This window comes from Malassezia globosa, assembly GCF_000181695.2.
Source record: "Malassezia globosa CBS 7966 chromosome Unknown mgl_sf_5.2, whole genome shotgun sequence".
NCBI lineage: Eukaryota > Fungi > Basidiomycota > Malasseziomycetes > Malasseziales > Malasseziaceae > Malassezia > Malassezia globosa.
The window spans coordinates 61,216-87,530 of NW_001849867.1; the positions used below are offsets into that span (position 1 = coordinate 61,216).

The following is a 26,315-nucleotide window of genomic DNA, read 5'->3' on the forward strand; positions in this document are numbered from 1 at the left end:
ATATGGACAAGCAAAAGAATGCTACAAGCACAGCCATTGCGTGCCGCTTTGCTCTGGCTGCATATACCACTGCCATTCACATACACGCGAAAGCCCTGGGGCCCGTTCCACACCTGCATCGGGCTGCGCCGACTTGCTATGGTGTTGAATTTTAATTTTGGTATTTAAAAGAACACACGAAACTGATCTGCAATGTTACGACCCATAGCGGCTGTCATTTCATCACATGTAGGCAAACTTTCTGACTACCATCAGAATGCTATGTAGTACGTATTTAGAGCTGGTTCGAGGACTTGAGGTCGTCGAAAGCAATCTGGCAGCGCTTGGACATCGTCTTTTCACCCTCACGCACCCAGACACGTGGGTCGTACTGCTTCTTGTTCGGCTTGTCAGCACCCTCGGGGTTGCCAACTTGCGACATAAGGTAGTCCTTCTTGTTCAGGATAAAGTCACGGATACCCTCAAGGTAGGCGTACTGCGTGTCGGTGTCAACGTTCATCTTCACAACACCATTGACGACGGCCGTCGCAATCTCTTGCTTCTCAGATCCGGAGCCACCGTGGAACACAAGGAACACTGGGTTCTGCTTGTCTGACTTGAGCTGGTCGCGCACATAGTCCTGGTGCATCTTGAGAAGCTCAGGATGGAGCTTGACATTGCCTGGCTTGTACACACCGTGCACGTTGCCGAAGGCAGCAGCAATGCTAAAGTTTGGCGTGATCTCACTGAACGCCTTGTAAATGTCCCAAATGTCCTCCGGCTGCGTGTAAAGGGCCGAGTTGTGGACGTGCTCGTTGTTCACGCCATCTTCTTCACCACCAGTGATACCAATCTCCATCTCAAGCCAGCAGCCAATCTTGGCCATGCGCTTCAGGTACTCGACACAGGTCTTAATGTTCTCCTCCTTTGGCTCCTCCGACAAGTCCAGCATGTGCGAACTGAACAGGGGCTCTCCATTCTTCTGGTACCATTCCTCATCAGCAGCAAGCATACCATCGAACCATGGCAGCAGTTTCTTGGCGCAATGGTCCGAGTGCAGAATCACTGGCACGCCGTAGCTCTTAGCAACCGAGCGCACGTAGTGGGCAGCGGCAACTGCACCAGTGACCGAAGCCTGCTGCTGGTCATTTGGCAGACCCTTGCCCGCAAAGTAGGCGGCACCGCCCTGCGAGAGCTGCAGAATCACAGGCGCCTTGGCGTCACGAGCTGCCTCCAAGGCGGCGTTGGCGACCGATGAAGTCGTAACGTTGAAGGCCGGGATGGCAAAGTGGTGCTCACGGGCGTAGTCGAACACCTTGTACACATCCTTGCCTGAAACAACACCAGCTGGAACAATATCAAGAATACCCATGTTGAACAATGAACGTGGTCGGACGGAACCAAGTTGAGCCTAATTCCCCCTTGACATTCGGTCCACGGTCCACCGAACGTGCGCCTGCGTGCACATGACGGCTCACATTCCGAGCCACGTGCTCTGCCAGCACACGAACAGCCTTCACTCGTGCACAGATCAACTGCTATTGGTGGGTTGCCTATTCCTTATTGGTCAAAACTATGTCATCAATGAGGGTTACTCAGGCGATCGGCTAAAATCCCTTAGCATATTGGCCTTGTCTATGTCATGGTTAGTCGAACAATGGGCTGTCTTCTTTGCCAAACACATTCCCCGGCTTCGTAGGAGCGCAGGAATAGGGTTGTCTTACGTACTCATAGAACTGGTGCATATTCTGCACAATTTTTTCCAAAGCGACAAGCCATTCCGTCAAAGGCGTACGCACCACGTCCTCTGATGGACCGAGCTTGGCGTAAAAGTCTTTGCGGTACGGGCACGCCTTCATTGCAAGCTTCATGCGTTAGTTTGCCAGTATGGAAAGAAATGGATCGTCCATGATTCTGCACATACAGAAAAGACAGGTCTCACAAGAATGCTGTGGTACTTCCGAAGTGTGTTCTCATACGCTTTCGTGAAGCTTGTGCTGAGCTCTTCGCTTGGATTTTCAAGTGACAGCCGCAAGGCTCGCGCAGTGAACTCCAAGCCACTGGAGTAATGAAAGTGGTAAGTGCGACAAAAATAAGCAAACATACCGAAGAAGCCATAATAGGCCTTCTGTCGCTGTACGCTTTTTGTCTCCAGGAAGTCCCTCGTTCTTCACAAGCAGCTGAAGCGTGCCTGACAAGTCAGGACCTGTGCTCAACAATCTATCGCGAATTTTCTGAGCACGTGTCAGAACGAGCTGTTCATGTGTGTCACAATGTAACACACCTTAATGTTTCCGTTCATATCATTTTGAACAACAGCGAATGCACTGCTGCCAAGCAAGTCAAATAGCTTCACGACGCCCTCCGTCGCATCAATGAATTCGGATGTCGAGATGCCCTCTGCCGTGACAGGAACATCTTGATAACGCTTTAGTATAAGTATGAGCTCTGACATGATCGTTTAACTGATCATACTTAAATCACGTACCATGCGGAGCGTGTCAAAATACGTCGTCATGATCGTGTGCTTCGTTGGTCAGGTGTTGGCGACAATCACACTCAGGAGGTATGGGGCGCACTCTATCGATAAGCAATTCACGGTCGTTGGGCCGTGCTAACATGTGATCACGTGATTTTCACACATTGACATATTGCTCACTTCCCTCAGACTTGACCCTTTCGCACTAACTTCTTCATATTTTCGACGATCGCTTGTGTGTGCACCATGGCTCATTATAGATGAGTAAATGTGCTTTTTGTAGGGATTAGGTGCGTACATTTGACCGATGTGTGTTTTTGTTAGTATGCATGTCCATGTATACGCCTGCTGTGCCACAAAGATGAAACCTTCATTCACAGACCTGATCTGATCCCATTCGGGAACCGAGGATACCTTATATTGCCTAATTTGTTCTGAGTCAGCTTTAGTGTGGCGGTACTGCACAATATACTATGCAATGACACATGGTTCAAAATCATGCAGATGAACTAACCGGGACAGATTGTTGAAGGCCCAGAAGACGTCTTTGTTCTTTGTCATGCAGCTATTCAAGAAGAGTGGAAGACGTGTTCTTGCTACCAATATGGAGGAGATTGTAATAGACGTAAAAAATTGACATATTTATTTGTGTGCTTGCGACGGCCTGTGTCTCTACATGGCCTATATATTTGATGACTCTTTTGGTAATGCGCATTAGACGCTCCCCCTGACTCTTCATAGCTGTCACCTCCACGTACCGGTGGGATGACCGTCAACGACACTGACATAGTACCGCGATGTGGGGCGCGAGAGCATACCTATCTCATGCCGAACGATTCCTAGACATGTGTAAATGATATTTAAGGTGTACGAGCCCAGGCGGCATCGTCACTTCTAAAATTGGTCGCCATGCAATCAGCTCCACTTTGTCCATTGATACATGAGATGCGTGATGAGGTTTTAGTTCGGCTGCTCCGCCACAGGATGTGCCATAACGAGCATACAAGCCTTTCTGTAGCAAATTTTTTTACATCCAGAGGCACAGTTCGACGAAGCAAATATTGACGGGAAGAACATGCATAAAGTAACGGTATAAATTACCCACTTTGATTTGAATCCGTCAAGCATCGGCGGTATCCTAGCGATTCACGACCATCCGAGGGACTGTCCAGTCATCACGACGCCCTTTTTGAAAAGAGGAAACTTTGGTGACTAGAGATTTTTTTTTGCAAATAAGGATAACGATCCTACAGAGCACGATAATGTCCGATATTGGCAACGATTTTCTTTTATTGATTCAAGTGAGCATGACATGAATTGGGCGAGTTAAGAAAGACTATTGACATGTACAAGTTTCTGCACTTTTGTACCATGAAGTGGACCGTTTTGATCTTATATTCGCACTATTTTACTGCGTACTTTTGAATTTTGATGTCGTGAAAGATGATGGCGAATCGTCTTTGAAATGCCTTGAAAATGGAATCATGACTCCAGATCTTTGTTGAGATGTTTGCGGAAGGCACAGGCTCGCATGCAGATGAATCCCACACTTATAGCAAGACTCAAAACGGCTGATCATAGGGGCTTTACTCGCGAGAAAGCCCATGCCTTTATCAAGAGCTGTCAGCCATCTACGCGAATCGTCAAACAGCATTGAATCTACCCTACGATAACTGGTTCTAACTTGATGGCTCTGGATCGAAAGTACGGCCACCATCGTATGCACACATATACCGAAATTAAGCTACTCTTCTTCACCCTCGAAGGCGTCAGATTGGACCCGCGTGTAGCCCCAGCGCCTGTGTCGCGTGTAAGCTCTTGTAACACATGCGCCTGAAACTAGCACTAAAAGTAGGCACATCTTCCATGTCCAATTCCAGCGCAGGAGCCAGCCAGGCTCAAATGGTTCCAAGACTGTGTCAATTGTGAGAACACCACCGGGCACCACGTGTCCGTCAGCGAGTGTTTCGTGAAGAACTGCATGTCCAAGATCGAGAACGTTGGCGGCATGCTCTTTTCCAACCGTGCTGCGAGCCCCTTTAATACCGACCATGTATCCAAGTTGGTTCTTCGACGATGCACTGGTGCGGCGGAAGGCAAGACGGCCAAATGCACTTGATCCACCCAAGCGCTTATCAAGCATAGTTGAATGCACCATTTCGTCGAAGAGGGGCAGCGGCAAGTGTTCATCTGTGCGTTTGCGAGAATGACATTCGTCCATAACCAAGATGTGCAGAGCAACAAGAGCTCGAAGTGACTCTGGATTCGCTTCATATAAACTGATGTTCAGTTTCGCAAACGCCCTGTCTTCGGGAAGAAGCACGATCAACTTTTGCTGCTTGCATTTCCGATCCGCTTGGATTGTGAGAGACGAGTTCCACACCCAGTCAAAGCCGGCCGCATGGATCAGCGAGAGCATCTTCTGTGTTGGTGCACCACGCGCTAGCTTTGACAGCGTCATTGGGACTGACGGTGGTAGCTGAACGTCGCTTACCGCATGAACGACACCTGTATCAGTGATGAGATCAGTCTGCGTCGTTTGCATGAGAGTGGCACCGGTTGTTGGCGTGCGGACTGCTATACCTGCTTCGTCGCGTCGTAGCCACACAAAGGATCCATCGCCAGTGACCACACGCGTCCAATTCGCTTCTAGTGACGACAAGTACAGGGCGCCTGGTAACGCGAAGGAAGCAATGACATGCGACAGATCTGCATTCGATGTGTGCAGCAAGTACTTGGCCGCCAAACCCATATTCTCAAATGCCTCATTTATTGGCGCTAAGTATGTCATAAGCGGTGCTTTGCGTATGCTGGAATCCAAATGCGCCTTACTCAGTGCTTGGACGTAGGTCGATAGAGATGCACGCGCCGCAGTATGTACAGGGTCGGTTGGGACGCGCGCAATATCGCTGAGTAGGTACATGGTCGCTGTGTGTGCATGGACGGGACCATGAGTCACGCGGGCGTGCCCGAATGTGAGCGTTTTGTTGTCACTCAAAATCACTGGTATGCGCTGAGGTGCACCGAGTAAGCCGGTTGGATATAATTGCGTCGTGAGAAGCGTTTCGTTGGTAAGTGTGCGCTGATGGTCTGGGAGGATATGGTACAATAACATGTCTCGAAGGCGCTGCATGGACGAAGAATGTTTGCTAATCGGCTGGGCCACATGTTGATGTACCCAGTTACGCAGTGCAGAGTTTGGAGGTACAAGAAACGTGAATGGACCCCTCGGTGTTGCCGGACGCCTTGCTTCATGCGGATCTTGGGTTATATAGTCGCCAAGTCCTGCGTGCTTCATGAGCGCGACAAACTCTGTAGCATTAAGAGCGAGTAAATACTTTTCGGCCGTCATACCTAAATCACCAAACGGCATATGCATACCGTCCACGATGTGAACGACACCATTCTCGGTCAGGATATCCTGTTGCACGATCGACATGCCATCAAGAGACAGGGAGCGGGGAGAGCCAGGAGTCGGTCCAGCTTGCGTCCTCACATGCACATCACCACCAAGGATGGTCGTGAGGTTGGTCTGAGGAGCAGCAAGCAGCTCCGACGCATATGCGACACGGCCATCACCTAGACCCGTGCTCGATGCGTGCCATCCAAACACACGCAAGCGATCTTGGAGTGCCTCAGGGCTAGAGCCCAGAAGGTACTTTTTCTCGAGCGGATCTAGCTGATGCCATGCTGCATCAGTGGGCAAAAATACGGTCAGGTGTGCCGTCGTTGCAAGCGTGCGCAGAGTGTCGTTAGGGATGTGGCGGAATAAGGTGGAGACACTCTGCTCGCGTAAAAACACATCGAGTGACGGCGGCAACGAAATCACTCGATCAATCAAGTACACGATGCCATGGCGCGAGCGACGATCCACATGGACTATGCGTGCACCATGCATTCCGCGATGATCCATGCCGACATGCGTGATAGAGCCATTTTCAGCACGGACAACACGAAGCATTTGCCCATATCCACCCAGCAAGCCACCGCGATCCTCGGCGCCAGGATGCGGAGGATCTTGTGGTTTCTGCGGCACAGTGCCTGGCCGAGTGGGTTCGAACAGGCGCTTGCGTGATGGGAAATGCAACGTCTCTAAAAATAGGTTGGCATCGTTCCCGTCCAACAGAGTATAATTGAGTACGTGGTAAAGCAGCTGTTGCCGAAGTTCTGCCTGAATATTGTCCGGCAGGTGCTGCTCTTGTTCAGACACCACAGACTTGTTCCCCAAGTCGCCATGACGCCAGAATGATTCAAACGCTGCATTTGTGGGAGCAAAGATCGTCATTCCCGAAGAAACATCACTTTTCTCTTGCATGCGATTTAGCGATGGAATCAGACGCGCCCGTTGTAGATAATGAATGAAGGTTGACAGTTCTGGGTAAGTGCTTATGATGTCAACAAGATTCACATCCTGCGTTGATGACTCGGAAACATTTGCCAAAGCACCTACCACAAGTGCACTGAGCCATGCACCCCACTGCCAACCACGCATCGTCCCGGTGATCGTGATGCCGTTACGCCAAGAGACCTCCCTTCTTTGACCTTACGTTGCAGGACGTTGATCTACGCCGCCACCTGGACGACTGCCTGACGCTGGCTTAACTTTATGTGCCCTCCACCATCGTATTTTATGTCAGTCGTGCTTGTCATGCGCGAAAAGACAGGCAGGGCGTCAATATTTCTCCTACAAATTTCGCTGCTGACAAATTCATGTAACGAGACCAAGCTAGGGAGTCAGCTAGTCGACAAGCAGCAAAAGCTCTTGTCTCGGAGGCCCTAAATCAATCAAAGTTGTAAGAGCAATACCAAAAAAAAAAAGGAAAATCACTCTAGTCAAACTGCGGCCTGCGAGATTGAAGGGTAAGCAAAGAATCACATTGTTTTCATCGACACATACGTGTTTGCACGTCTATTTCTTCTTTGGTACAGACTCGCTCAGTCGACATGGCCGTGTCATCGACCTCGACATCGGCGGAATGTCTTCTTCGTGTGTGTGCAGATATTGCAGCACAGCTTGTCCATGCACATGAAGAATCCAAATCTGTCTCATTGAATGCAATCCGCAGCGCTTCGTGCAAAAAACATGGATACGGAGGCGTTCCGAGACTCACAGATATCATTGCTGCGATCCCCGACACGCACAAAAAGATCCTTGTGCCAGCATTGCGTGCAAAGCCAATTCGCAGCGCGAGCGGCATTGCTGTTGTCGCGGTCATGTGTAAGCCGCATCGCTGTCCACATATTGCGCTGACAGGCAACATTTGTGTGTATTGCCCCGGAGGACCGGATTCAGACTTTGAATACAGCACACAGTCCTATACAGGATATGAACCAACATCTATGCGTGCAATTCGCGCACGGTACGACCCATACGAACAGAGCCGCGGTCGTGTACAACAACTTCGCGAATTGGGACACAGCGTCGACAAAGTCGAATACATCATTATGGGCGGCACTTTCATGAGCTTGTCGGAGCAGTATCGGAATGAATTCATCGCTCAGCTGCACAATGCACTAAGTGGATACACGGGACTGGACGTCGATGAAGCAGTACGATACTCGGAGCGGTCTCAAACCAAATGCATTGGCATCACGATCGAGACGCGTCCGGACTATTGTTTGCGCCCGCACTTGTCTCAGATGCTGCGCTACGGGTGCACGCGTCTTGAGATTGGCGTGCAAAGTGTGTATGAGGATGTGGCTCGTGATACAAATCGCGGACATACAGTCAAGGCAGTTTGTGAGACGTTTCATCTCGCGAAGGATGCCGGCTACAAAGTTGTGGCTCATATGATGCCAGATCTTCCCAACGTCGGTGTTGAGCGTGATATGGAGCAGTTCAAAGAGTACTTTGAGAACCCTGCATTCCGCTCGGACGGCCTCAAATTGTATCCCACGTTGGTCATTCGCGGCACGGGTCTGTACGAACTATGGCGAACAGGTCGCTATAAGAACTACACGCCATCTTTTCTCGTCGATATCATCGCTCGCATCCTTGCATTGGTGCCTCCCTGGACACGCGTGTACCGCGTGCAGCGTGATATTCCTATGCCACTTGTCTCGAGTGGTGTTGAGAATGGCAACCTGCGGGAGATGGCTCTCGAGCGAATGCGCGACTTTGGCGTCACATGCCGCGACGTTCGATACCGAGAAGTCGGTATCCATGAAATTCATACGAAAGTGCGTCCAGAGGAAATTGAATTCCTTCGTCGTGACTATACTGCAAATGGCGGCTGGGAGACGTTCCTTTCGTACGAGGATCCTGACCGAGATATTCTCGTCGCTTTACTCCGTCTTCGAAAGTGTTCCAGCACAGGAACGTATCGGACAGAGTTGCTCAAAGACGGACAGACGTCGATTGTGCGTGAATTGCACACGTACGGCAGTGCTGTCCCGCTTCACAGCCGCGATCCGACCAAATTCCAGCATCAAGGCTTCGGTACCTTGTTGATGGAGCAAGCCGAAGCCATTGCTCGTGACGAGCATGGCAGCGTAAAGATGGCTGTCATTTCAGGCGTTGGAACGCGTGATTATTATCGCCGACTTGGCTATGAGCTCGAAGGCCCTTGTACGTATAACGCATGCCTGAACTAACGCCTCCCAGATATGACAAAGCGACTCGTGTAGCAACTTCACAAGGATATATAATCAGTGTCTTTGTATCGTTTTTCCCGGCTCGTTCATCTCTCTGTGCAATACATAGGAGCTACCGTGCTTATGTGTTCCCTCAACTAGGCTCACTTTATTCGCACCGTTAGGACGAGAGTCTTCTCCGCGGTTCGTACCTATACCATCCCCGCATCGAAACGGTGGGGCAGCTCAGGTAATGTCACGTGACTTGATGTGCGCTCGTGAGCGTGTTGGAGGAGTAGGGTAGTGGCGCACGATGCGTTATGTGGGAGGAGGTACGACTGGCCACTTGTGATGCATGAGGTGTGTTTCGGCGCTGTAGACATGCTAATGAAAGGCAGTGTATGGGTGGATTTTACGCCACAGAACATGGAGACACGTATCTGTCCAAGTGACATCATTTCATCTTGTGCTAGCAGGTGAAGACGCGACGGAGAAAGTGTGTATTGTGCCTCGCTGACATTAGGTCGAGCTGCCCCTCATTACTTATGCCGTGCGTCGACCCATGGCGCGCCCTGCACACACCTCTGAACCACTCTACCCTATATCGATATATCTTGCGACAAATGAGCACTTAGTACTCGGATGCATGAATGAGACAGATGCTCTTGAGACCATGACCAGACTCAGAGACGCATCGAGTATCGGTACGTATTTGGCCATTGAAGTCGGTCTTTTGTATTTTTCATACTGATGCAAGATTCTGTCGAAAAACTATATGCATTCCATGGCAATAAATCTGTCGGCGATGGTTGGCAGCTCTACAACGCCGCAAAAGAGTTTAAGCGGCAAGGACTTGGCACACACACACGGACGTGGCGATTCTCGTCTGTCAATGCTGACTATGCGGTACGTGATAGATGTGCATTTACCCTCTAGCTTTCACCGACGTACCCGGCCATGTTAGTTGTCCCTTCCAACATAAGCGATCAGACACTTGCTCTCGCGGCGAAACACCGCAGCAAGGGTCGTATTCCGGTGTTAACGTATTACCATCGGGCGAATGCAGCAACCATCACGCGCTCAAGCCAGCCTATGGTGGGAATCGCACAGAATAGGTCATTTCAGGACGAGAGGCTTGTTGAGGCCATTTTTTCTTCGCACATGAGTCCGGATGCTGTGACTACCAGCACAGAGCGCGTTTACGGATCGACACTGACGAACTTGATCATTGATGCAAGGCCTACAACAAATGCCATGGCGAATTATGCCAAAGGTGCAGGTTCTGAAAACATGGAGTATTACAAAAACAGCAAGAAGGTGTACTTGGGCATTGACAATATTCATGTCATGCGCGATTCCCTTGCCAAGGTCCAAGCGGCTTTCCGTACGATAGATGAACAGCTACTGTTGGATTCGCAGCAAGAGCAATCACAAATCGCCGATATTTCCTTGGCTCTTCAGCGTTCACATTGGCTCAAGCACCTCGAGGCCATTCTGCAGGGGACTCTGCTCATCGTACGGAATGTGAACGTGCATTCGTCGCACGTTCTTGTTCATTGTTCTGACGGCTGGGATCGCACAGCTCAGCTCACGTCCCTGGCGCAAATTTGTCTGGACCCATATTACCGTACATTCGAAGGTTTCGCCGTGCTAATTGAGAAAGACTGGCTGAGTTTCGGGCACCAGTTCCAGGAGCGCCATGGACTCGTCCACGGAAGCCCGTCAAAGTTTGATATGACGCCTCCTGTGCATGAGTCGACGCATGATCTTGATGCCTCCGACCATGATCAGCAGCTGGCAGACAATCCACGGGGAGTACCGTCATTCTGGGATTTCACCAAAACTATCACGGCACACTTTCAAGCCAACGGTGCATCGCAATGTGCGCCGATTTTCTTCCAATTTCTCGACTGCGTGTGGCAGCTGCAGTACCAGAATCCGGATCGATTCGAGTTCAATGGAGGTTATCTTGCCGAACTGGTACTCCAAATTTTCTCTGGTACCACCGGCACATTTTTATTCAACTCGGAACGTGAGAGACAATCGCCGTTACTGCCAAACAAGGAACGAAGTCCATCCCAGAGTACCCCCAGTGTTTGGGATGAACTTCTCCCTAGAAGAGGCATGTGGCGCAATTCAATGTACAACTCGTGCTTGGATAGCACGCATGGTCATGGTGATCAAGGCGTTCTGTTCCCACGCCCCAAAGATGTTCGATTCTCTGCAGACCTGTTCCGCCACTCAGACACGTGTTTAAACGCACTTGTCGATGCTAAGCGTTTAGAATACCAACGATTCCATGAGAGGCTGGCTGAAGCCGGGCAATTCGTACCCGCCAAATCACCTGCGACTTCGGATACACATGCCGAGCAGCGAAGCCCTGAGGAAGCTTTCCAAATGGCTGCGCGGAGTGTCCGATCCCTCTTTTCTGACGGTTGGAACCGTATGCAAGAGGCTCTACGAAAATCAACAGAGAATGCTGGAATGCCTGAGCCAGCCCCAAAAGACTCCGAGTCCGACATGGCAATACGCGGAGGCTATGCACCTGCTCTCCATGAGCATCATCACAATCCATGGGTCTCCAAAAGACCTGACGATTGGCAGTCATTTGACGCCCTCTCTATGGACGACGTCAATTGCAATGCAAGAGCTTCGACGACACCCATTAGTCTTGCGCAGCCTTCGACGTCTTGGCCTTCTATGATGTCCTCTTCTCCACCTACATCACGCGAGATATCCGCATCAACCTCAGCCCAACACTTACATCACGAACTTCCTTCCACAGCTGCGTCAGCGCTGACAGCCTCCACAGATCCTTTAGGCGTGACCAATCTGTAACAGTGAAACGAATGTAGGAATCCAGCTGGAAAATTTGGAAATGAAAAAAATAAAATAAAAATAAAAAGCAAAGCACAAAAGCAACCAACATGGCCACGTGGTATGAGCTGCACAAGAAATCGAGTGGCTTTTCTCAACACACTCACATACGTCATCGGAACATGGACGCTGCTAGTGGCACGTCGTCGGGGATATTTAATATCCTCGGCAAGGGATTAAAGCTAAACAGCAAGGAAGATATTTCACCGTATCTAGCAGAACTGGAAAAGATTGAGCCACTTCATGAAATCCACCTTGGTGGCAACACATTGGGTGTAGGCGCATGCCAGGCTCTAGCTAATGTACTGAAAACGAAAAAGACACTCAGGGTTGCTGACATGGCCGATATATTCACTGGAAGACTTATCACCGAGATTCCAGATGCGCTGCGTGCGCTCTGCGATGCTCTAGTTGATCATGAGCAGCTGGAAGAAGTCAACCTGTCGGACAATGCGTTTGGTGGTCGGTCAGCGGAACCTATGGTGAACTTACTCACCAACAACCGGCACATTAGCGTGCTTAAACTGAGCAACAACGGACTTGGAGTTTCTGGTGGCACTATTGTTGCTGACGCGCTATACGAATCAGCAAAACACCTCAAGGACGGCGAGAAGAGTCAGCTACGTGTAGTCGTATGTGGGCGCAATCGTTTGGAAAATGGCTCCGCAATCGCTTGGGCGCGTGCATTTGCGCAACACCGTGGAATCACGGAGGTCAGTCTGTACCAGAATGGAATTCGCATGGAAGGTGTGCGAGCGCTGTGTGAAGGTCTGTCCGACTGCAAAGATCTCGAGGTGCTAAATCTACAAGACAACACCGCTACGTTGCGAGGATCGAGATCCGTTGCGAAGGCGCTACCGAACTGGCCTCATCTGCGGACGCTGAACCTGTCTGACTGCTTGCTGAAGTCGAAAGGCGGCTCACTGCTCTTCGAGTCACTGAGTATGGGGCGAAACAAGAAGCTTACGACACTGCATCTGCAGTACTGTGACCTGAATCGCGATGCGCTGCATAAACTGGGACATGCAATTGAGCACCATCTAAGTGAGCTGAAGACGCTCGAAATCAATGGCAACTTTGCCGATGTGGACGATGACTGCATTTCCAAGATCGCTGCTTCTCTGGAGAAGTGGGGCCACAGCGAGGCACTGGACGAGCTGGATGAAATGGATCCTGAAGGCGAGGAAGACGAGGAAGACGAGGAGGACGAGGAGGACGAGGAGGACGATGAAGAAGATGTTGGCGAGAAGGAGAAGAAGGACCCTGAGGCTGACGATTTGGCTGATGAACTTGCAAAGACACACATCCAGTCTTGAAATAGTGTCTTAGTATGCATAGCGCTCGTGAGCGCCACGATTTATAATGCGAGAGCTTTGCATGGTGTCAGCATAGATAGATAGCGTACGTACATGAGAGGGCGGAGCACCCATACTAGAAAATACTTCCAAGGCATCGGATTGACGCCAGTGTTTCTGTGGTCAACATCAAAGACAGCTCTTGCTGCCACATCTTGAGCGCGTAATTGATTTGCAGAACGTAAATCAGATGCGCGAACTTCAACGCCACTGCTTTCACGGAAAGACGTCGATACGGTCGAAGGCGCCAGCACACTAAATTGGACCAGCGCTCTGCCAGGCATTTGAGCTTGCGTCTCGCACTCGAGTGCCACGCTTTCGATGAGCATTTGCTGTGCACTTTTCGTCGCGCAGTAGACGGAGCGCGTTGGCGCGGGAACAAGGGAGGCGAGCGACCCAATTGTCGATACAAATGGTGCGTTGGATGTGACTTGCATGCACGGTATCAAGGCTGCCAAGACGAGGGCGGTGCCGTGAAGATTGCAGTCGGACATGGCCTGTACGCTAGTCTTCACATGCCTGAGACTTTCAAGCGAGGTAAATTCAGTCTGACCAAATACAGGGTCAGAATAAGCGGCACGTAAGAATGACGAGTTCCACAACCGACCAAACACTAGGTAGAGCGTGTCGATACCTCCCAACTGGTGCATCAAGTCCTCTTGCAACGCATGCACATCTTCCTCGACCGTGCAATCAGCGGCAATAGTCCTTATACATTGTGCACGTGCCTGCGCTTCAGGATCGGTTTGCTCGCTCACAATAGCCAGCTTTACCTGTTCCAAAGCACTTTTCCGTCGCGCTACCAAGACGATCCTCGATGAGCCACGCGCTATGCATTGACGTGCAATAGCTGCGCCGATTCCGTCAGCTGTTGACGCGCCGAGAATGACAATGCGCTCTTTCGATGGCTCTATGATGCGCGATCGACACGCCAAGTTCGAATTCTCCCACAGCCATTTGACTGCTAAGGCCGTGGCGCCGCAACTCACCCATGTCCAAATCTGTCCAGCGCGGTTTGGTGGGACTATGCCCCAGCCCACGGCTACCGAACATACGATACTAGCGACCCAAGCCCACATGCCACGTCAAGAGAACCAATGCCGAAGTCGTGCGAACTTCCCACGAACCGACGCTGTTCCACGCAGAATGTTGGGTCGTCGTACCTCAAACGCCCCATCCCCCACACACCAAAATGGGGCGCGTGAACTTACAGGGCTGATGCGTGGCCCATGCATATCACGTGATGTATAGAATGCCAAGACATTCTATACATGCCACTCTCCCTGTTCTACCGGAGGCTACGGCCACAGCCGTACTAGACGTGCCTAGAAAACGTGACACGCGCGCCGTCATACGCAACGCGCATGTCTGGCACGAGTGGGTGCGCATGTTTAATAGACAGAGACGACGATAATGGAGTGAGCTGGAGGCGCTCGTGCAGCTCATTCTCTTGCTCGTCCCAGATGCGTGTCCACCACCGGGAAGGCGCATCTGTCGCGCTCCAGCCCTGCTGATGAAGCCATGCGGCGAGTCCGTCAAGAAGCGTGACGATCTGTGACTCTGTGGAATGGTGTTCTAGGCGGTGTGTGATGTCGGTGAGTACCGTCAAGGAAGGTGGACTGAGCTGCCGATGTGCATGGCGCATGCACAGATCCAATGTGCATGTAATCGCCTGAGGAATGGAGAAATGGCTTGTATGACGGTTCATCTTTAGGCCATCCAGAATGAAGAGATCACTACCCACGACTTTTTCCATGGTTGTCTCAGGTATATGGTGCTGGCTGTTAGATCTTCTGCGACAGAGATGCGTGCACCCGCTTGTACGTACACAGTCACTGATGTAGCTCATGGAGTCGATGCGGAATCCAAGGCATGCAAATGGCACACGGCCACCATGCGTGTATCCATGTTCCACATACAAAGGCTGAACTGGCACTTGCTGCGGCCCGGCTAGAAATGGTGTATGAGGGTCAATGATGTGCCAGCGCAATGCACCGACATCGCCGCCGCCTGTGGCGCGCGATGTATCCACAAGGTACGGAAACGTCTGCTGCACTGTATCCATACATTCGCGCGTGAGGTACACATCAACATGCGTCTGGATACAAGCATTCATCGTCCAGCTGCGCAAATCATCAAGTCCCAACATAGCGTCGGCATGTGCATGCGTCAAAAGCAACGCGTCAATGTTTCGTAGTCCATACACAGGGAAGTAACGTAGGGCCGACTCGTAAAAAGACTTACCGCAATCAATCAGGATCGTCGAACTGGTACCAGGACATCCTTGCTTACTTCCACGGACAATAGCTGATGTGCAAAAGCGGCGATTCTTGCTCCCTGGTTTCATGGCATCTGTACACGTCACACAATCTGAGTTCTTGTCAGTGATGCAATGGATGGCTGGCACCTGTGAACTCGTGCCTGTTCCCAGAAAGATGACTTCTTCGAGCCATGTTGCCTTGACGTCCTGTGACCACGGCATGTCTTTTCAGGCAGAGCGTGTCGCTAAATGATCCCACAAGAAGGGGAAGCCCTGGCAGATGCAGGGGAGCGGAGCGGAGCTGAGCCGAGCCGAGCAGGGCGGCAGCAACTCCACTTCCTAAATTCTGTTGCGTGTCAGAAAGAAAGTATTTTTACATGGTGAGATACGCTACGTACGACGATTCGTGCAACCAAAAGCGCGGCCAACGTTGATTCATTCCAACGACATTTACGCTCATATCGGCATGGCACTGTATCCCAGTGCAGATCAATTAGACAAGTCTGCCACGGCATTGTCTCGGAACACTGACTTGACACCCAAGCATACAATCCAAGCACACGCAGGCGCTGTGCATGTCGCACGATACAATCCTGGCGGTCGGTATCTGCTGACAGGTGGTGGCGATCAGCAAATTCACTTATGGAATGCAAAGACAGGCGTTTCGGATGAGGTCGATTCGAAAGGTCGCTCGCCATGCATCCAGCGCTACAGCGCGCATTCCTACGAAGTGCTGTGTCTGGACATAGCGCCAGATAGCATGAGGTTCGCCAGTGCCGGGCCAGATCGAGCAGTAATGCTATGGGATGTTGCAACGGGTCAAGTATTCCGCCGCTTTCACTCACACACAGGTCGAATCCATGACGTGAGATTCGCCGGTGCACATGACGATGGTAGCCTCTTGTACACGGGAGGTAGTGACAAGACTTTGCGTGCATTTGATTTGCGCGCATCGAATGCATGGCGACCGATCTGGGAAGCAAGTGATGCGCAGGATGCTATTCTCGCACTAGCTCCCACACCTAACTGCGTCCACACGGCATCCGTAGACGGCGCGTTACGCACCTATGACGTACGCATGGGTCAGTTACGCACAGATACGCTCGATGAGCCCATCACATCCCTGACGCCAACGAAGGACGGGGCCGCCGTGCTTGTGACACAGCTCTCATCTACGCACCGACTCATGGACTTGGCCGATGGAACGCAATTGCAGTGTTTCCAGGGCCACACGCAGAACGCATTCCGCTGTCACTCAGACCTTTCGCGCGACGAAGCAGTCGTATTTAGTGGAGATGAAACAGGGCACTTGTACGCTTGGGATACTCTGAAAGGCCGGGTCAAATGGGCGCATAAGCCGGACATGCGTGGCAGTCTGAGACACCGCCGCGCACCGCACGTGCCTGTGACGATCCTGTGGACCGAAACATGTCCAGACGAGCAGGATCCCCAGGTTGTCACGGCATCTTCCTGTGGCACAGTGCATGTTTGGTCGCGCTAGTATCCCAGGATCTCCCGTCGTTTCGCCTTCCCTTGCTTTCGGAGCTCGCGGCGCCAAGTAGGGAACGGTGCCCATTCTGGCGCATTACTTGCAGCTGGCAGCAGACTCAACAAAGCATCCGTGTACGCAGCTTCGGCGTCCGCGCCCATCGTAAAGTCCCCCCAGACGTCGGGGCTTTCGAAGCGACGTGGTCCAGGCTGCGCTTGATCCAATGCTACACTACTCGATGTATCCATGCTCCGAATGTTCCAACGCTCTGGATCATTGATACGAAGTTCTGCACGCGCGCGTGGCAATGGATGCATCTTGTTCAGCCAAATATGCGCCGCCACGCGAGCTTGCAGCTGCACCATGGGAAATGGAACAATGCGATTCGGCAAGCCCAAGAAACAAACGCTCGGCTCTGTTCGATAAAAAAGCATCCAGTCATCTAGTTGATGCAGTACACTTACTGCCGAAACCGACGGAATCGCGCGTGTATGCTCATCACGAACGACAAGAGGCGATTCAGCAAAGGGCGGATCGCTCGCGTGGAAGAACGGCACTTGGTACAAGAAGCCTGTTGCCCAGACGATCATGTCAATGTTGGTAAGACGACGTCCATCATGGAATACAATCACGCCTTGCTCGTCGATATACTGGATAGGTCCAACGACTTGGATCCTCCGGCACCACGACGGACTTGACTCGTCACGAGGATCGAAGTCCACCGGTGGAGGTTTCGTTGGATCTTGGTATGAGTGAAACACCGAAACATCTTGCAGCTGCCTCTCCCAAGAAGCTGCGGTGGGCCATGTGCGGACGGCACCACCACACAATTCACGTGCAATATCTGCACCAGATGAGTTGTTCCCCACGATCAAGATGCGTCGTGCCTGCAGCGTATCTGGGTACCTGTACCAGGCGCTGTGAATCTGTCGCCCACGAAAATTTGATATGCCTGGGATGGCAGGGATATACGGCGCATTACACCGTCCATGTGCCGCCACGATGTAGTCGAATGTGTGCGTCTGTTCTTGTTGAGAATCGAGAGCACGTGTCGTGACAAGCCACGTATTGTCGACGCGCTTAGCGCGCATGACTTCTGTCCGAAATTGAATCATCGATAGAATGCATTGTGTACGTGCAAAATGCCACAAATACTCAAGGACGTGTGCTGATGTGTGTATGCGTACAAGGATGTAAGCATGTTACATTGATACTAGCGCCGGTTGACCAAACACACATACCTCGTGTAGGAAACATGGGGGTGTCACGGAAAAACGGAACGCCACGAAAGGCCATCACTGGCTATCACATGTGTGAGGAGAGGGGAGTTCGAAAACCCATTGTTCACATACGCACCGACGGAATGTTCGTACGAAGATCTTCATACATCGCACGCGGGCATTGTAATTCGTGTGGGTTCGATGATGCATAGCCTGCATCTCCTGGTCGTGGAAATGCAGGAACACGCAGTATGCACGGCCCAGGATCAGGTTCGTATGTCCATAAGCCACCGATCGTCGATTGACGCTCAAACACAACAATGTCAACGGGCGCATTGCCAGCCACAGCACGAAGCTGTTGGGCAGCAGCTAGACCCGCTGGCCCTGCACCAATGACAGCGAAGCGGCGGCACGCTTTTGACATCATAGACGGCGTCTGCCAAAACACGGATCGCCAGGCTCGAGCCCTCCACAAACTACCTTGGGACCCGGCCTCTTCCCAGTAGCACAACCCCTACCTAGCTATCTACGCACATACGCCCGCCTGCATCACCTTCCTTTGCCACTCTCGAGTCTTTGTGCGTAATGTGGAGGTCACGCGCGGTCTAAGTTGCCGCAACATTTTATACACTCCATGCTGCCTAATTTGCCAACCAGACGTTCCAATGCCTGGAACATCCGATCCTCAGCACGATTGAAGACACACACAAGATTATAACGGACACACACCAATAGCGATAATACTTAGACCCAAGTCCGCCAAATACATAAAGTCCGAAAAACATGACGCCTCACTACTAACGAATGTAAATATATACGCACGAAATGTGTGCATGATCAAGTCCAAGACACATGTAGAGGGAGTCAGTATACACCTAGTCACAGCGACAAAGGAAAAAGTCCACCAGCCGCTGACCGAAGGTCCGGCGTTCCATCAAAGGCGCAGTCGTCTGATAACCGGTGCCACTCGTATCAGCCATGCCATTATGCAACGCAGCTGGCGACGCAGCTGGATGGTTCATGCGACCAGGCGCATCATGCATTGTCGTCCCACCCGCATCAGCAGACATGGAATTCGCTAGTGCGAATGGCCGCGATTCGTAGCGACGTGCTGTTTGTCGTGGGCGCTCGTCCAAATGTGGTGAGCCGGCGCCAGATGCGACTCGCGCACCAGATGCAGATGGTGACATGGCAAGCTGCTGCTGCGAGCGGGTGAACTTAGCATTCGAATGTGGCACGTCGCGTATAGGTGCATAGCCCTGCTCAGTGCGAATTTCAGTCGTGCTGAGTCGCGTGCCCATTTCTCCCGTGCGATACCGCTGACGTCCACTACCATGAGGTGTCGGTTGAGCGCCCGGAGTGGCCGCGCCCGAGACTGCGACGGTACCCGCAGCGTTAGCAACGGGCGTGCCAGAACCGACAGCACCAGCAGTAGCAAGCAAGTCTTGGGGATTTCCACGCTCTGCATGTGCAGAGCGTGAAGGGTCTGACTCTGTGCCCTTGCCATTATTCATCATGAGCCAGTCATACACACCGTCATCAACCTCGCCCATGTCGCGAAGGACCTTGGAGAAAAGTTCGCGAAGAAAGTCATAGTCAGGCGTCTCCTCGAACCCGAGCTTGCGTACGTAATTCAGGTAAATGCCGAATTCTTCGGGAAGACCATCACAGAGATCCTTAATGGACGTGCTCTGTTTCTTCTCGCCGATTTTTTCGTACTTTTGTTTGTTTGTTGCAGCCTTAAGGCCCTGCCATGGCAAACTTCCACGCAAAAAGTACAAAAACACATGCCCCAACGCCTCAAGATCGTCTCTTCGAGACTGCTCGCGCCCTAGGTGTGTGTTAATGCTCATGTACCGTGCAGTGCCACTTAGACTCTTGCGCTCGCGGTAAGGGATATGTTGTTTTGTCCGGGGATCACGGTATTGTTTGGCCATCCCAAAGTCGACGACATGCACTATGTTGGCCGACTTGCCAGGCCCACGCCCCACAAGGAAATTATCTGGTTTGATATCACGATAGATCAAGTTACGTTCATGAATAGATTGTACACGAGAAACCTGCGTACAAGTGTCAGCAAGATGCGTTGGTTACTGCAGCAACACAAGCAGCTCGTCGTGCCGTTGCCGTCGTCCTCGTACGTACCATTTGCTTGGCGACCATCACAACCGTTTTAACGGAAAAGCGCCGTCCACAGAGATCGAACAAATCTTCAAGAGATGGACCGAGCAAATCGATAACCAACACATTGTGCAAGCCCTCCTGGCCGAAATAATACACCTGCGGCACGCCTTGAACGCCGCTCAAAACTTTGTACGTGCGGTACTCATCACGAAGCTGAGGTGCGTCACTTTTACGTGGCTCAAACTTAATAGCAATGCGATGGTGCGTAAGAAGATCGGTGCCTTCGAAAATCACACCAAATGAGCCCTCACCGATTTTTTTCCCTACCCGGTAGTGACCGCCCACCACATTCGAGGTATTCGAGTGTGATGCCATAGTGGCACTAAGTCAAGCCTTGTGTGACTCTGAGAAGATGCAGAAAGCACGGATGCCAATCGACAGTGCCTTTCTTTTTCTCCTTCCGGGACAATCGCAACGATGCTATGAAGGCGCGATTCGCTAGTTGTTTGACGAAAGTGGCTCGGCGTGCGTTATAGTTTGGGTATGAATGAGCCCCGTGCCGACCAAACCTCGCAGCTTTTATTTTCACTTTTCTCCAACACTGCTTTTCTATCCGGCCGACAAGCGCCCTCTATATCTTGCATTTATGGTGATAGGGGCGGCCGCGGCGCAGGTTCGATTTTGGCCGCGCGCCAAGTTTTGCCAATTGTGCCTCTAGATTGATGGCATGGTCGTTGCGCCGCGCAGTGTGGACGTGCATTTCATGCACTCTACTCACAACGGTATCTATCTCATGGGCAAAATCATTATTCGCTTCACGCGTGTCATCCATGTAATAAATCCTTTTATTTTCTGTACTCTATGTAGCATGCATACACATTGTTGCACTCATGTCAAACATGCATCTCGCACTTTTTTTCTGGCCATGTGTGCTCAAGCGCTCAGATCGCGCTGGCTCTCGAGTTTTTTGACCTGCTGTAAGTCTCTCTATCACACATACAATAAATAGCGACGTATCAAGGAAACTAACAAGTAAGAACTAAACTCAAATTATTGCGTGTACATACCGTTCCACACAGTTGCTAAGACACGCTTCTTCACCCCGACCAAAGTGGGACCCGATAGATGACTTCACACACTGGTCCCAGCAGCGCTCTGTGAATGCGTGCACCGTCGACTGGACACGTGCCTTCGCCTGTTCGGCATCTAAGAATGTGCTCAATTCCTTTTGGTCTTCATCCGTCAGATTCTGGCTCATTGTTGCAAAGGGCAGGATGGAGGAGGGGTACTCAGTGATTGGAGGTGGCGACAGAATGTCTGAGAGGCCCCGAGTTGGCCGCCGTGCCACGCGAGTCTGGTCTTTCGCTGACTCTTGCCTGGCGGACGTGGGGCAAGGACACTTACCCACGTGACTTCTCCACAGCTGCTTCTATTCAACCACATGGAGAGGCAACGAGGTAAGAAGCACGGACGTCAGTTGAGCAGAAACCTTTCCTCGTTCTACAGCAGTAGACTATGTGCTCGTATCTGTACTACGGATCTTCGTAGGGCCGGAAGATGCACGACGCTTAGAATTTTCCGAATTCTCGCTTCCGTTTTCGCTGGCGCGTCGTTTCTGTTTAGTAGGCAAGCCTGAGCTTGATGGAGATGGATCTGACCGGCGGATGAGAGAGAGCATTTCTTTCATGATGCTGTGAAGTGACGACGAGCTCTTGAAGCGCTCTGAAGATTGAAGCGCCTGCAAGATAGCCTCTAGCTCGTCCGGTGGCCAGCAAGCTTGCACGGAGGTGGCTTGTCCATCTGAGATCCGCACAGTCATGCGCACACCTTGCAGTGCGAAACGCAGCACATCTTTTAGGCGTTGGGCATTGAGTGAGGTAGCACCGTCATCATTTTCAGCGGAGGAGGCAGCAGCCATGACAGTTTCTCCTACAACATGACGCACCTGAGCGATGAAGGAAAGCACGTCCTGTACGGGTGCCTGTCTTGTATCAGGGTGTTGCTGCTGCTGCAAGACAGCTTGAAGCATAGTGTAGGCTTGGACCTGTCGGAATGCACGCGCCGCTTTACTCATGTGGCAACCATCCAATAACGCATGCCGGAGTCCCCAGCCCAATTCTGGATATCGTCGGATGGCCTCAATTATGAATGCAGGACGCACTGGTGATGACTTGCGCTCCAAAAAGTCCTGCAGTGTATGCTTGAAAACAGTCACGGGACCATCGATCTGGAGGTGACGCACAAGCACCTTTGTATACAAGTGGCTTACAGCAGCAGCGAGATCTGCCATAGTCGCATCGTGTGACGTGCGTGCAAGTTCATGTGTTGCGCTGAGCTCGCGAACGAGTTCATCTACATCAATCTCACCACGTGGAAGCTCCTTCGATTTGCAAAGACGCTGACGCAGGATTTGACTCGCTCGAGTCGCCACTTGTTGACTCACATCACCTGAGCCCCGTGCGAGAGCCAGAAGGGGGGCAATTAAGCGAAGAACAAGTGCGTTGCCACTTTGTTCTTTGGCATACATATCGAGAAGGTCGAGAATCTTGTTGTGGAATAGAGCAGTATCGCGCTGGAGTGCTTCGCGTTCTTTGCGCTTCGATGACGTGTGCTGTTGGAAGATCTCAGCCAGCTTATCGTCCAGCTTGGCCATTTGATCGTCATCGAGTACTGCAACATCATCTTCCTCATTGTTACTCGCATTGTTGTCGTCATCATTATCGTCCGCAAGGCCACTCGCACGGAATGCTTCCTCTACGCGCGAGCGGAGCACTGGATCCACATCGTCATCAGCCTCATCTTCCTCCTCGAGTTCCTCTTCATCATCCTCTTCTTCCTCTTCGTCTTCTTCGTCTTCCTCGTCGACCTCTTCGTCTTCCTCCATTGCCTCCTCATGTTCGTGCCCGACATCATCATCCTTCTCTGGTTCGTTCATACCTAACTGATCAATCAAGTGATCCAAGCTCTCCTTCGTCATGGAACGACTGAATTTTGCAAAGACCTGGCCGACCATGGATCTTAGGAACGCTGATGAAAACTCTAGCAGCCCGACAAGTGTGTCCGTAAGCAGTTCCATACCGCCCACTTCATGCTGTGGTGCATCCTGCGTTTTCGGTAGATGCTTTTGCTTTTGCTTCTTCGGCTTGTCAAGAAACAAAAGCTGTGCAGTGTCGACAAGCGGATCGATCATATCAGGCGCGTCACCTGTGTCTTCAAAGGTGACAAGAATCACCGACGCCAAGAGAACCTCAAATGCATGCAGTTTCTCGAGCTGTCTCTCATTTTTCTCCTTCAGTACAACTCGTTGCACCTGCTTCAGAACTTCCCGGCCGCGACGAATTCGTTCCTGGGCAACGGCATTTGCCAAACACGAGAAGTGCTCGGAGTCTTCCTCCATCCCATCCAGCATGTCCATGACAACCAAAGGCCATGGCTTACCATGCTCGTCAGGCTCATGCAGTTCCGCCAAACATGCCTGGAGACGCGAGCGGCATACATCGCGCAGCGCGTTAGAAAATGCCCCAGCATCTGGCACCTGTAACACAGCACTCCACGGACGAGCCGGATTCTTTTTTACAGCATAGTATCCATGACCAGCAAAGAAAAGAAGCACATCTCGGACCCAAGCGCCAGACGATTTTATCAAACGACTGCGCACAAGAGCAAGCATTTGATCGCATGCACTTTGCCGCTGCATTGCAATGCTTTTTGCATCGTCAGACGACATACCAGATGCGTACAAAATACTTCGCAGGTAGGCCAGATAGCGCTGAAGCCCGGCCTCGTCGAGAGACGAGAGAATCGACTCGATCGTTTTGGTGTGTGTGACACGGTCAAAGTTCTGACGCCCGTGCTCACCGGTAAGCTGCGTCACGAGAGCAATCCCTGCTGTAGGACAGCGCCTCACAGCATCGCCCACGAGAAGTACGGTTTTCTGTGCCATGCTGTGCAGCAGTCGATCAGGCACAGAAAGCTGATTCACCCACGTACGCATAAGATTGGGGGTGAACAAGAACGGCAAGACATCAGCTGACGCCCGCGGCAATGTGCGGTGAAGGACTTGAAACCCCCATGATTTGCGCTCCGGTGATGCTTGTGTTGCAAACAACGATTCGTCCACGACAACACGGAAAAAGTCCGGAAACGGAGCTGCTCCCTTCAACAAAGCTTGGTGTTCACTACTCATATCGTCAGGGTCATGGTCGCCTTGAAGATTTTCATCATGCGGTTTGCCCAGGTACAGATCCAGTAGCATATCCCAGACGAACGGCAGATGCGCCGTCCATGTTCCAGCTTTCGGCGCAGGTGTATCTGAATTCCAATGCATTGGAATTGCTTCACGCAATATTGATGCGAGTGCTGGCAAGTTAGCAGGTGCCAAAGGATTCGCCTGCTTGAAGGGTGGTATCATGCGGTGACTCGCCATCGAAAGCGATGGTATCATCTGCATCAGAGTAAGTAAAAGAGCTAGTGTTTCTGGTGAGAACGATGGCAGAGACTGTAGCTGATCAAACACCCATGAAAGAGCGTCATCCGCCCACGGTGGACGTGTGGAATTTGTTGGTCCAAGAGGTCGAATAAGCTCAACGAGAACCCAGCCACAAGATTCACTGAGCCACGACTTATAGGATGCGACAGCAATGATAATAAGGAACGTCCGCTTGAAAGTGAGAAGAGAGGATCGCCTCGAGTAAAGCAAGCGCGAACGTGCTAGTGTATAGACGCCAAACAGGCGAGCGAAATGCAAGTCACGTACTTCCTGCCCGCTAAGGTTTCCACGAACGACGCTATGTTTCCATAGAAGAGCAAGTATATCGTGCGCCGACACAGTGGAGAGATGACTGAGGAGCTCACTTAAAGCCACAGCAAAACCGATACGAGCATTCTCGCGTGGACTTGCCAGCCCACGGACGAGACGGCGTATAGCGTAGCTTACTTCAGATGTATTTAGCTCATCAATCCGCTGCTCCGAAGCCTCTACTTCTTCTTCCGACATGTTCACGTCCTCTGCTGACGACGCGTGCGCGGTATTGGCGACAACGTCATCCATGCATGCATCTTCAGACGACGGCTGAGAGGATATCAATGTTTGGACAAGTTCCTGTGATGCATTCAACCTAGCATCACGTTCTGTGGACGTAATGTCCCAGAACAAAGCTAGTGTGTTAGACATTCAAAGGTCTCACCACCAGTCAACGACTAGCGAAGCTAATATACACGCTGTTCAAAGAACAAAAAAAAATGTGCACACGCGGTGCAGGATAAGAATAAAAAGATTTGCCCAAAAAGCTAGCAACCAGAACACAAATTTGTTAGCTATTGGGCAAAAAAAAAAAATACCGTATCGTCCATCTATCTGTCGCTCCCTGACGGTCAGGCCCCCTTCGTGTGGAGGCAGATTGCGCTGTTGATGCTTTGTAAAACTTGGGCTACGAAGCTGCTAGTGCGTGCTGCCTATCATGCCATAAGGCGCGCGCCGCCCACCGATAGAAATGACATAATCCAATCCCATGCTATTTTTTGGCATGTGGGCAAATGCCCGATTGGCCGGCGCGTGTGTAGAATGTGTACAAGTGTTGTTTGCTTGTCGCACAACCCACATAGGAATTTATCCCATTCGGAACATACGTACATTGTAGACATTCAAGCGAGCCGGAGAATAGGGGCAGAATAGGTTTTCCAAATCGAGGTTCCGTCTTTGTCACGTCTCGCGCTTGGCTAGACATTGCTGCTCGTCTATTCGCACACGTTGCCTTGTGCGTGTGTCATTGTTTGAGGATTGGGCTGATATCTCTCTCCTCAAGCCCCGCTGCCCCGTTGCCTTCTTGGTCGGCTTCGTCGTATCTTAGGCACGAACTACAGCTCCAGTCTAGTCTGCGGGGTGTACACGAACTAAGTCCAACAGGAAAATGGCTTCGCTGCTGTCCTCGGCCCAAGCGACTACGTCGCTGACGCCGGG

At 51.4% G+C, this 26,315-nt stretch overlaps 14 protein-coding genes across 14 annotated transcripts; 5 read left to right on the forward strand and 9 right to left on the reverse strand.

Annotated features, from left to right (window-relative positions):
- Window positions 1-274: 274 nt before the first annotated feature.
- On the reverse strand, window positions 275-1,351 carry MGL_2217 (uncharacterized protein; the record flags this gene model as incomplete). Its single annotated transcript, XM_001730369.1, has 1 exon — window positions 275-1,351. One exon carries the CDS (start codon window positions 1,349-1,351, stop codon window positions 275-277), a length of 1,077 nt encoding a protein of 358 aa, XP_001730421.1.
- A 235-nt stretch (window positions 1,352-1,586) lies between these two features.
- On the reverse strand, window positions 1,587-2,470 carry MGL_2218 (uncharacterized protein; the record flags this gene model as incomplete). Its single annotated transcript, XM_001730370.1, has 6 exons — window positions 1,587-1,614; window positions 1,708-1,844; window positions 1,904-2,039; window positions 2,086-2,234; window positions 2,264-2,407; window positions 2,468-2,470. 6 exons carry the CDS (start codon window positions 2,468-2,470, stop codon window positions 1,587-1,589), a joined length of 597 nt encoding a protein of 198 aa, XP_001730422.1.
- A 1,732-nt stretch (window positions 2,471-4,202) lies between these two features.
- Window positions 4,203-6,950, reverse strand: MGL_2219 (uncharacterized protein; the record flags this gene model as incomplete). Its single annotated transcript, XM_001730371.1, has 1 exon — window positions 4,203-6,950. The coding sequence occupies one exon, from the start codon at window positions 6,948-6,950 to the stop codon at window positions 4,203-4,205; it is 2,748 nt and encodes a 915-aa protein (XP_001730423.1).
- Window positions 6,951-7,402: 452 nt separating this feature from the next.
- Window positions 7,403-9,052, forward strand: MGL_2220 (uncharacterized protein; the record flags this gene model as incomplete). The annotated part of the gene is made up of 1 exon (XM_001730372.1): window positions 7,403-9,052. One exon carries the CDS (start codon window positions 7,403-7,405, stop codon window positions 9,050-9,052), a length of 1,650 nt encoding a protein of 549 aa, XP_001730424.1.
- A 625-nt stretch (window positions 9,053-9,677) lies between these two features.
- MGL_2221 (uncharacterized protein) lies at window positions 9,678-9,967 on the forward strand (the record flags this gene model as incomplete). Its single annotated transcript, XM_001730373.1, has 2 exons — window positions 9,678-9,735; window positions 9,789-9,967. 2 exons carry the CDS (start codon window positions 9,678-9,680, stop codon window positions 9,965-9,967), a joined length of 237 nt encoding a protein of 78 aa, XP_001730425.1.
- A 21-nt stretch (window positions 9,968-9,988) lies between these two features.
- On the forward strand, window positions 9,989-11,869 carry MGL_2222 (uncharacterized protein; the record flags this gene model as incomplete). The annotated part of the gene is made up of 1 exon (XM_001730374.1): window positions 9,989-11,869. One exon carries the CDS (start codon window positions 9,989-9,991, stop codon window positions 11,867-11,869), a length of 1,881 nt encoding a protein of 626 aa, XP_001730426.1.
- Window positions 11,870-12,030: 161 nt separating this feature from the next.
- On the forward strand, window positions 12,031-13,224 carry MGL_2223 (uncharacterized protein; the record flags this gene model as incomplete). The annotated part of the gene is made up of 1 exon (XM_001730375.1): window positions 12,031-13,224. One exon carries the CDS (start codon window positions 12,031-12,033, stop codon window positions 13,222-13,224), a length of 1,194 nt encoding a protein of 397 aa, XP_001730427.1.
- A 1,354-nt stretch (window positions 13,225-14,578) lies between these two features.
- On the reverse strand, window positions 14,579-15,745 carry MGL_2224 (uncharacterized protein; the record flags this gene model as incomplete). The annotated part of the gene is made up of 1 exon (XM_001730376.1): window positions 14,579-15,745. One exon carries the CDS (start codon window positions 15,743-15,745, stop codon window positions 14,579-14,581), a length of 1,167 nt encoding a protein of 388 aa, XP_001730428.1.
- Window positions 15,746-15,989: 244 nt separating this feature from the next.
- On the forward strand, window positions 15,990-17,024 carry MGL_2225 (uncharacterized protein; the record flags this gene model as incomplete). The annotated part of the gene is made up of 1 exon (XM_001730377.1): window positions 15,990-17,024. One exon carries the CDS (start codon window positions 15,990-15,992, stop codon window positions 17,022-17,024), a length of 1,035 nt encoding a protein of 344 aa, XP_001730429.1.
- Window positions 17,021-18,103, reverse strand: MGL_2226 (uncharacterized protein; the record flags this gene model as incomplete). The annotated part of the gene is made up of 1 exon (XM_001730378.1): window positions 17,021-18,103. One exon carries the CDS (start codon window positions 18,101-18,103, stop codon window positions 17,021-17,023), a length of 1,083 nt encoding a protein of 360 aa, XP_001730430.1.
- Window positions 18,104-18,356: 253 nt separating this feature from the next.
- On the reverse strand, window positions 18,357-18,659 carry MGL_2227 (uncharacterized protein; the record flags this gene model as incomplete). Its single annotated transcript, XM_001730379.1, has 1 exon — window positions 18,357-18,659. One exon carries the CDS (start codon window positions 18,657-18,659, stop codon window positions 18,357-18,359), a length of 303 nt encoding a protein of 100 aa, XP_001730431.1.
- A 448-nt stretch (window positions 18,660-19,107) lies between these two features.
- Window positions 19,108-20,731, reverse strand: MGL_2228 (uncharacterized protein; the record flags this gene model as incomplete). The annotated part of the gene is made up of 2 exons (XM_001730380.1): window positions 19,108-20,292; window positions 20,378-20,731. 2 exons carry the CDS (start codon window positions 20,729-20,731, stop codon window positions 19,108-19,110), a joined length of 1,539 nt encoding a protein of 512 aa, XP_001730432.1.
- A 484-nt stretch (window positions 20,732-21,215) lies between these two features.
- Window positions 21,216-21,614, reverse strand: MGL_2229 (uncharacterized protein; the record flags this gene model as incomplete). Its single annotated transcript, XM_001730381.1, has 2 exons — window positions 21,216-21,381; window positions 21,424-21,614. 2 exons carry the CDS (start codon window positions 21,612-21,614, stop codon window positions 21,216-21,218), a joined length of 357 nt encoding a protein of 118 aa, XP_001730433.1.
- A 255-nt stretch (window positions 21,615-21,869) lies between these two features.
- Window positions 21,870-25,529, reverse strand: MGL_2230 (uncharacterized protein; the record flags this gene model as incomplete). The annotated part of the gene is made up of 1 exon (XM_001730382.1): window positions 21,870-25,529. One exon carries the CDS (start codon window positions 25,527-25,529, stop codon window positions 21,870-21,872), a length of 3,660 nt encoding a protein of 1,219 aa, XP_001730434.1.
- Between the last annotated feature and the right edge of the window lie 786 nt (window positions 25,530-26,315).